Source organism: Chelon labrosus, assembly GCF_963514085.1.
Source record: "Chelon labrosus genome assembly, chromosome: 1".
Taxonomy (NCBI): domain Eukaryota; kingdom Metazoa; phylum Chordata; class Actinopteri; order Mugiliformes; family Mugilidae; genus Chelon; species Chelon labrosus.
This window is the reverse complement of record NC_140337.1, coordinates 8,042,686-8,053,006: the sequence shown is the minus strand read 5'-3', so window position 1 is coordinate 8,053,006 and position 10,321 is coordinate 8,042,686. Positions and strand designations below refer to the sequence as shown.

General features: G+C 44.6%; 1 protein-coding gene across 1 annotated transcript; it reads left to right on the top strand.

The window, feature by feature from the left end:
* Positions 1 to 7,062: 7,062 nt before the first annotated feature.
* LOC311491138 (uncharacterized protein F54H12.2-like) lies at positions 7,063 to 10,109 on the top strand (the record flags this gene model as incomplete). The annotated part of the gene is made up of 2 exons (XM_084548999.1): positions 7,063 to 8,190; positions 10,014 to 10,109. 2 exons carry the CDS (start codon positions 7,063 to 7,065, stop codon positions 10,107 to 10,109), a joined length of 1,224 nt encoding a protein of 407 aa, XP_084405125.1.
* Between the last annotated feature and the right edge of the window lie 212 nt (positions 10,110 to 10,321).

Sequence of the window (10,321 nt, the reverse complement as noted above, 5' to 3'; positions counted from 1 at the left end):
TAAATCAACTATATTTTTTTCTTGATTCTTTTTTATTCAAACTGAGTATTTTTTTGTGGTGAACAGCTCCCAGTAAGGCCACAGTGATCCTTCAACCCAAATGGCCTTATTTATTATTCATTACGAATACTGGAAACAGCATATATTTATATAATAAGCATTGAAGTTATGACTAAAACAATTGTATTTTTCTGCTTATCTGTTTTTTTTACTCAAACTGAGTATTTTTTTTTTTTTGTGGTGAACAGCTCCCAGTAAGCCAACAGTGAACCTCCAACCCAAATGGCCTGAGATATTCAGAGGAGAGACAATCACGCTCACATGTGAGATCCAGGGAGGTGGAGGAACTCAGTGGACCTATGAATGGATACCAGACAAGTTAAACAAACCTCCAACATCCAGAGAATACAGGATCAACAATGCTACTGAGACTGACAGTGGAGAATACAGATGTAGAGGCAGAAGTGACAACTCTTCAACAGACTGGAGTGATGCCACCACACTGACTGTATCAGGTAAGATGGATCATATCTGATCTTCATTTTAGTGCTGTGAAGAATTTATCTGGTATTCATCATCACTCTTCTCTGTATCCACACATGCAGTAGTTCATTCATTCATTCATTCATCTTCTGTAACTGCTTGTTCCTGTGAAGTTCCTGTGAATTTTCGCGGGGTCTGCTGGAGCCTATCCCAGCTGTCATCGGGCGAGAGTCGGGGGTACACGCCAGTCTATCGCAGGGCTAACACAGACAACCATTCACACTCATATTCACACTTAGAATCACCAATGAGATAGATCATTTCATAAAATGAGCAAATTATTAGTGCCTGAGTGTTAGCAGATCACCAGAGCAGGTGTTATACCCACGCTTGGACCAAATTGTCTATTCATTAAAGAGGTCGTTGACGTTATACAAATGGGTTGTCTGTTGATGCATGTGATCATTTTAACAGAAGAGGGTGCTGATGAGGATACCAAAGAGTCAGCCACTGGTACCATTAGTTACAACAGTCTGACATGTAGTGCAAATGATATCCTGACTACTACCATAGTGTCTTTTTTTGTTACCACTTTCAGTTGCTAAAGTCATCATTAATCACCTCATTGGTGATATGATGATGACAACAAGGTGACTGAGAACCCACATAACCAGAGGAAGAATGAATGAACCTGACTGAGATTTATGGAGCTACTGATGACATATTCACACCAGTTGCATGAACTAATTGTCCTGACTCTGGTTAATGTATCTTTCATATAAACAACTGAGGTTCAACAGTTCAACACTAGATGGAGCCTGATGATATTTCTTGCCACTGAAGCAGTTTTTTATAAACCAAATATTTCATTTTTCTTTTGTAGCTATTGAGTTTCATTACGAATACTGGAAACAGCATATATTTATATAATAAGCATTGATGTTATGACTAAAACAATTGTATTTTTCTGCTTATCTGTTTTTTTTACTCAAACTGAGTATTTTTTTTTTTTTGTGGTGAACAGCTCCCAGTAAGCCAACAGTGAACCTCCAACCCAAATGGCCTCAGATATTCAGAGGAGAGACAATCACGCTCACATGTGAAGTCCAGGGAGGTGGAGGAACTCAGTGGACGTATGAATGGATACCAGACAAGTTAAACAAACCTCCAACATCCAGAGAATACAGGATCAACAGAGCTACTGAGACTGACAGTGGAGAATACAGATGTAGAGGCAGAAGGGACTACTCTTTAACAGAGTGGAGTGATGCCATCACACTGACTGTATCAGGTAAGATCGATCATATCTGATCTTTGTTTTAGTGCTGTGAAGAATTTATCTGGTATTCATAAAAAAAAATAGACTATACCCTCTGTCACTTTTAATGATGATTGATGACCCTGATGACCCTGAACTTATGATGACCCCCAGAAGGGCTGTGTGGTGAGGGGCGGGGGTGTGGGGGGTGGTGGGCATGGGATAGTAGGATACCGTAAAAGGCTGATATATCGATGAAGGTCAAAGTTGAACATATGGGAGTACTTAGAGCGTCGTGTGAAATTGGTGAGAAACTCAGGTAATTACTGATAAGGTGAAAGGTGAAACAATTGAGCGTATGAGTATTTTGATAAAGTTGTGAGTGAGTGGATCCATATGACACACTCTTCTCAGAAACAGCAGACGCACACACACACACACGCACGCACACACACACACACACACACACACACACACACACACGCACACACACACACGCATACACATGCACGCAGACACCCACACGCAGACACCCCCCTTACTCCCTGGGATAAGTCCAGACATGTTTAACCAGAAGTTTATGAGCATGCGCAGACGTATTTCTATACGGTCTTCTGGGACAAATCCGGACATGTTTAACAGGAAGTTTATGAGCATGGGCGGACATATTTCTACATAGTCACGTGATGCCAACCGAGCCCTCCCATGTTCTGAGCGCGGTGAAAAGCTAGCGTTAGCTAAAGATAGTTTCAGTCGATGAGGTTGTTTCGGTGCTTCATGCTTCAGTCCGAGCCAGAATTAAAAAATAAAAATGAGCAAGAGAGCGTACACGTCCACGATCATTAGTGAGACGCCTGTGAGCTTCATTCAGGAAGCCTCAGTGTGGAAGGCGCCGAGAAAACTGATGGTGTTTAAGTGCAGATTTCAGCAGCCGCCGACGGAGCCGCTCCTGGAAGAGTGGGCTTTGGAGAGGGGCGAGAAATGGGGGTATTCTTTCAACTACCACACCTGTTAACTGTGCATGTATCACCTCTATCCGGGGCAAACCTTCGGTCCTGACACCCCGAAAACCGTAATCACTTCAAATGATTGGGGAGTATTGAACGGCTTGGTATCCAGATGCATGAGAGGCGAAGCCATTCCATCGATTGTCCTGCTAAACGAAGAGGGAGAGGCCCATTTGAGAGAGGAGGAAGCTGTCAAGCTCCATGAAGGAGAAGAAATCAGAAAAGTGATCAAGATAATATGGGAGACCAAATCCAACAGCTCCAGCAAATGGTTTTACCAAGTAAGTTTTGAGATGCATGGGAAGAAAACCCCCGCCGGTCACCTGGTGGTGGAGCGTTTCAACTCTGAAAACGGAGTATTTTTCAGGACCTTGCGCGTGCCGGTGTCGGAGTGGATGAAGATGCTGGACAAATCAGCCGATCGCATAACCGCTCTATTCCACGATTGTCGCTGCTGGAAAGACGTGACGATGATTAGAAGAAACCTTTCTCATCTGTTTTTACACTCCCATCTCCCTGCCCACTTCCTTACCCGTAGCATAAAATTGCTCGCCGTTACCCCTAGCCTGAAGAAGACCACAACTTCGAGTCGAAGCATCATGTCTCTCGCGTTTGATTCACCTTGGACCCCGCCTTCATCTCCTCCATTATCTCCTATTATAGAGGAGGAGGAGGACCAGGCGTCCACATCGCCTCCATCTCCTGCAGCGGCCGTACAAGAGGAGAGCTTTGCGGCGTGCCACTACAAACCTTCGGATGAAGACTTACCAGACGGTTTGCTGTCTAAAGTTTTCCAACAAAACGTTAAAGCCGCCATCGTCCATCTGCTGAATATCACTCTGCACGAGTATCGTCGTGAGATCTGCTTCGGCTGCCAGGTTGACCACCCCAGCCAGACGAACCATGAGTGTTTGTATGAGCCCTCGACCTTCTTCTACACGATTCACTTTGCCCAGCTGATGAAGAAGCTCTGGACACCGCGTTTTATACCGGCCGTTCAGAAGCTGCTAACCGCGCTTTGTGTCCCTGCTGATGAATCCAGAGTTCAAGGCGCCGCTGAAGCCATACTACACGAGCTGAAATCCTCCGACAACATCTTTGAAAAAATCAGTGACCTCTACGATACGCTGATTGGAGAGGACGTGGTGAAAATAGCCCTACTTCGTAGGGTCTCCAGCACCTGGAGAGGAACTCCGGGGAAAGGAGAGGACTCTTAGAGAGAAATATGTTCTTACGGACATTTGAAAACAAGTAAAAAAAATCCTCCAAAAAAAAAAAAAGTTGAAGTAACTGTTCCTATATCTCTTATTTAGACGCATTTATTGTTGTGATATTCTGTATGTGCATTTCTCTATCTTTGTTTTGTGTCATGGGTAATTGTTTGAGAGCACTGTTTAGGGCTGTGAAGGTGAGATACATCGTATGGGAACTATCGGCTATTCTACACCAGACCATTGCCAACAAAGTGAAGGATGTTAAAAAATGTAAAATCAACAGTAACACTAGACCTTTCGATGTGAACAAATTAGAAATGATGTTGGATTTAATACGAGCTATATGGGAAGCGATGGTGCAAAAAACTCTGACGTTAATATCTGAAACCTCTGTGACTGAAACATTTAGCCGTGTGATCAGATATATGACCGAAGGTTCACCCAAACTTGATGCATTTCATCTGTTTACGCTTTACACTATGATCGTAGATGCCTTGTCCCTTTACGTTCAAGACCATCAATGCGATGATATCTTTCATGTGTTGCAAAACTTGCACGGTATTATACTGCGCAAATTCACAGCTCCGGTTTTAATCGAAGTCTGGGAGTTCTCGAAATATAAACCCCCTCGCTGATAAGTCATGTTTTCTGTTGTTCTGTTGTGGATAATAAACTATAAAGGTAAAAACAGTAAAGAGATCTCTGTCATTCTTTAACGTTTGAAGGTGAAAGATGGAGAAAAGAGGAGACCGTCTGATGAAAAAGCTCTATTATACACCTTCACATCCGGGTAGTTTTGGAGGAGTAGTACGTCTTCAGAGGGCTGTACAGGATGAAAGCGGGGTTAAAGTAAAAACTGAACGAGTAAAATAATTTTTATCGAAGCAGGATGCTTATACTCTACATAAACCCGCCAGGATACATTTTCCTAGAAACAGAGTATTTGTACCACGGCCCCTGAATCAATTTCAAGCGGATTTATGCGATATGCAAGCTTTATCAGAGTACAATGATGGGCATAAATATTTATTAACGGTCATCGATATTTTTTCAAAGAAGGCGTATGCTAGAGCGCTGAAGACAAAAAAAGGAAGTGAAGTGACTAAGGCCTTTGCCTCGGTGTTACGGGAGAGTAAAGTGCCTGAGAAAGTACAGACGGATGCGGGTAAAGAATTCTTTAACAAGACTTTTAAAGCTCTGATGAAGAAGCACGGTATTATCCACTTTGCCACCGCCAGCGATCTCAAAGCCTGCGTCGTTGAAAGGTTCAACCGTACGCTAAAGACTAGAATGTGGAGGTACTTTACAGCCAGAAACACACGTCGATACGTAGACGTTTTGCAGGAGCTGCTTAAAAGTTATAACGAGAGCTATCATAGCAGTATAAAAAATGAAGCCGAACGACGTCACAAGTGAGAACACCCCCGTGGTATTTCAAAACTTGTACGGGACATTTCCTTTTCGTCGAAAAAACACTCTGAAGTTGAATTTAAAAGAGGGAGACGTGGTGAGGATTTCCAAACTCAGGGGGGTGTTTGACAAAAAGTATGAACAGAGTTACACGGATGAGCTGTTTACCGTATCAGAATGTATCCCGCGACTTCCAGCGGTGTACAAAGTAAAAGATTATGACGACGAGCTTATCGACGGAACCTTTTACGAGACCGAACTACAAAGAGTGACCGTGACTGAGGACAAGCCATATCAGGTGGAGGAGATTCTGGATGAGCGTTTTAGTCGAGGTAAAAAATACGTCTTGGTGCGTTGGAAAAACTGGCCTGAAAAATTTAATAGCTGGATAGCCGCCAGTCAGCTCATCGATGTATAAAGTCAGCGCACACCTCAGTTTTCATATCACAAAGAGTCATGGAAGCGAGAACAGAAGAGGGTTTTTACGTGATTTTACCTTCTAACGCCAGTCTCAATGTGTTTCCTGAAAACACTATCGCCAGTTACCGTGTCGATTTAGCGCAGCATCTCCACTTGGAGGGTCCTTGGCAAGTGGCGCTGACGGAGATTTCCTACCCGCACACGTGGTATAATATTCCCGAGGACCAGTGTGTGATTGACACGTGGCAGCATGGAGCCCTGGAGATGAATGCGCCTGTGGACCATTTAACCGAAAAAAAATTTACCCTGCACACCAGGCGTTTTGAATGCGGATATTACGGTGACAAAGAGCGCGTCGTGAAACAGATAAACGCGTGTATGAGGGAAATGCAAAGCGACATTACTCTACAACATAATGATTGTAGACAGAAGTTTCAGTGGTTAGGCAGCGGTCGCTATAGATTACGGTTTTTCCCGCCGATGGCCTACATGTTAGGATTAAAACCCGGCGAGTGGTTCACGAGCGGCCTACTAAAAAAGTCTCCTCACCTCGCTGATATAAAAGCGGGTTTTTATCATATATTCTGCTATAGCGACGTGGTGCAGCATCAGGTGGTGGGTGATGCTTACGCTCCGCTCTTACGAACGATTCGAATTGACGGGAAATTTGGAGACGTCGTGACACAGTCCTTCAGCCCCGCCTACTACGTACCGGTAGCGAAAAGACACATTGAAAACATGAGCGTCGAACTCAAGAACGATCAGAACCAACCGATAAATTTCAAGTTCGGCAAAGTGATTGTGACTTTACATTTTAAACCAATTAAAACACAGCCCTGAAAATGGTGGTGGCGGAAGCTCATCCTGACCTTTATCGATTCGTAAGTTATTATGAAGATCAAGTGGGGAGCGGGATGCCTGGGTTCCATGGGGCCCCCGTGATGTACGGTAAGGGGTTGGGGTCAATATTTTCAAAACTATTTAGGTTTGTGACTCCGCTGGTTAAAAAAGGTTTTACCATCGCCAAGCCTCATCTTAAAAACGCTGCCAAAAACATCGCATCAGACGTAGTCAGCAGGGTCGTGAGAGGTCCAGAGGGGGAAAATCAAGAAGGATCAGGAATTATGCTTCTCGCTCGACGAGCCCGAAAGAGACCCTCCGGACGTCGCATAGCAGCTCATAAAAAGCGCGAGCCACCCGCTCGTACTAAATCAGATATATTCTCCTGAAGATCATGGCTCTTTTACATCACAAATCGCCGGAATGCAGTATGACGGAGCTGGACTTATTCGCGGCTCCAGCCGCGCAGATGTCTATCGAGCAGAGCCAATATACAGAGATTTCCCCTCTATCGGCTCTCACAGACGTTGAATTTTTCATCCCCGGTGATGGAGAGAAATACCTGGATCTCACCAACACTCTGCTTCTCCTGCGTCTACAAATTATGAACGAAGACGGGTCAAACTTGGCGCAGGATGCTCGTGTGGCCATGATCAACTATCTCCTCAATACCATTTTCTCTCAGGTCGACGTGACCCTGGGAGATAGATTGATCTCCCAATCCAGCGCCACACACCCCTACAGAGCTATGATTGAAACTCTGCTAAACTTTTCAGACGATTCGCTGAAAAGTCAGTTCAGCGCCGGGTTGTTTTACAAAGACACAGCCGGTTTTATGGATTCAACCGTGACGGCGGCCGACGGTCCCAATAGGGGCCTGGTTAAAAGGGCCCAGTTTAGCGCAGCCTCGAGCGAGTTTCAAGTGTTGGGGCCCCTGCACGTGGACATCTTCTTCAGTGAGAAACTTCTTTTGAACAACGTCGACTTGCGCATTAAACTGACCCGAGCGAGCAACGCTTTCTGTCTGATGAGTCAACCCAACGCCGACTTCCGTCTAAAAATACTGGGAGCATCTCTGTTTGTGAAAAAAGTAACCGTTTCCCCCGCAGTACGTTTAGGTCATTCAGCGGCTCTGATGAAAGGCAACGCCCTCTACCCCTTGTCAAGAATCAATGTGAAAACCTACTCTATTCCTCAAAACTCCAGACTATGCAATCAGGAGAACGTGTTTCTGGGTGTCATGCCTAAATATATAGTGTTAGGCATGGTGAACCACAACGCCTTCACCAGAAGAAAAGATCTCTCGCCTTTCAACTTTACCCACAACGACGTGGAGTACCTGGCTCTGTGTCATAACGGCAGGCAGATCCCATCCAAAGCTTTCCAACCCCGATTTAACAGCGGCATTTCCGTGAGAGAATTTTATAATCTGTTCACCGCCACCGGGAGACATCTGAAGGATTTACCTCTGTCTATCAACCGCGAAGATTTTGAAAGAGGTTCTACTTTATTTGTTTTCAATCTGAGCGCCGACGAGGACGTCGGGGCTCTCTCCCCTGTATCCAGCGGTAGTTTGAGGCTGGAAATGAGATTCCGAGTTCCCTTACCTCTAGAGATGCACCGATTTATCGGCTGGTGACCGGAATCGGCTGATTTTCACGTGATCGGCCATGACCGGAGACCGGCCGGTCAGTCTGACATATGCCGATTTTTTGCCGGTCAAATGCACTCGATCGCCGCATGATTTACATTGCGCAACATCAGCATCACACGCAGGCCAGCTGACAGTCTTGCCTGGGCCCGGGACGAGATAATCTTAGATACCCCCCCCCCCCGCGCTCCACTGTGACCTTCTTTCTCTTCTCTCACCGGTAGCCTGACTCTGTCCCTCCGCTCCGGGACAGCGGGCCCCTCCCGCATCACTCTCTCTGTCACCTGACTGCAGCCGGATCTCTCTCCTCTCTGTCTCATCCTCTCTGACGGAGCTACCAAACTCAACTGTTTCTGTCAAAGATAACGTGTTGTGTCAGGCTTTTATACAAGTTAATGGACGTTAACATTAGAGCTAGCTTGTTAGGTTACGTTGCAAGGCTGGTAAACGTAGGCTGCGCTGTTTCTAACCTACGTTCACTTTACTAGTCCCAGCTTCACCGTCACCACCTTTTTTAAAATATTTGTTAAGAAAATCTTTAAGGCCTCTATTTTCTTCTCTTCTTCTCTTTTCTATATATTTATATATTATTTTATTGCCATTACCTGTTTTCCCTGTTTTCATACAGAAGTTTAGTTTGCTAAATATATCACATTTCTTTAGTTGGATATTGGATATGAAAAGAAAGAAATGGTTCTTCGGTTGGTTCGTAATTGATATAGTTCTATTTTTATAGTGATAGCGATTATCTGTTCAAAAAATGTTCTATTAAAGAAAAGATAATATTAATATTCTATAAGAAGAGAAAATAAATCTTTGTGTGTGTTGTAAAGTGGTTAGAAAAAATGAAATCGGAATCGGCTAAAATCGGTATCGGCAGGTCAAACTCAATGAAAAATCGGAAATCGGAATCGGCCAGGAAAATTGTAATTGGTGCATCTCTACTTACCTCACACCCTCACCCTCATCGTCTACGCCTGTTACGATTCCATTCTGGAAATCAATTCAAAACGACAAGTGCTGGTGGGTTATTACTGAAACGATGAATTCTACAGAGCTGGAAACACTCTTGAGCGGGTTACTGGGCGGTGTGTTCCGCGGTGTCTGGGCTTCGGACGAATTACCTTCCCTACAGCCCTCGCTACCCGTCTACTACATAGTGAACACCCACCCCCTTCATCTGCCAGGCGAGCACTGACTGGCCCTCACTCTGGAAAAAGATGGAAAGGCCACGTTCTTTGACTCTTTCGGATTCAGCCCGAATTTTGAATATTATTCTAAGAGCATCATGCATTTCCTGGAACGTCAACACGGAATAAAAAAGATCCTATACCACGGTCGTCAGCTCCAGCATGAATTATCAGACGTTTGCGGTCAACACTGCACGTATTACTTGTGCCAGAGAGGAAGTGGCCTGTCTTACGCCAGCGTGCTATCTCACTACACCGATGATGTTGTCAGAAACGATGTCATGGTATCTGAATTTGTTAAAAAATGTCAGAAATGTCTGGCGGTCCCCTGCCGGGGAAATTGTAACCAGCTAGCCTGTTCTCTACAGATATTTTAAGACTGCTACGGCTTGTGATATTAGAATGAAAAAGTCTGCGACATTGTACGGATTCAATAAAGCTTTATTAAACACAAACTGAATTACAGACTCTTTCTTGCCGTACAATTTATTTATTTTTTAAAATGACGCTATTAAGGAGTAAACTCTGCCCACTCCACAGGCGAGTATTGTCTCTTTTTCGATCGACGAACAGATGGGGGTTCAGCAGCAGCAGCAGCAGCAGCAGTATCCGTCTGCAGCGGGCCAAAGTTTTTGAGTCTCCTAAACTGTTCACGGGCTCGCGGATTAGTCACAGAGGTCTCAGGAATATTAAGCTCTGACAGAGTCATGAGAAATTCTGTCCATCTTTCGGGAGGCTGTTCATTCACTTTTTTATAGGAGCTGGTCAGATGTTTGACCAGATCGAGCATATGAGATCCTCTCACAGTTTTCCCTCTGTAGATAAATTCACCTCTCGACGTCCAGCCA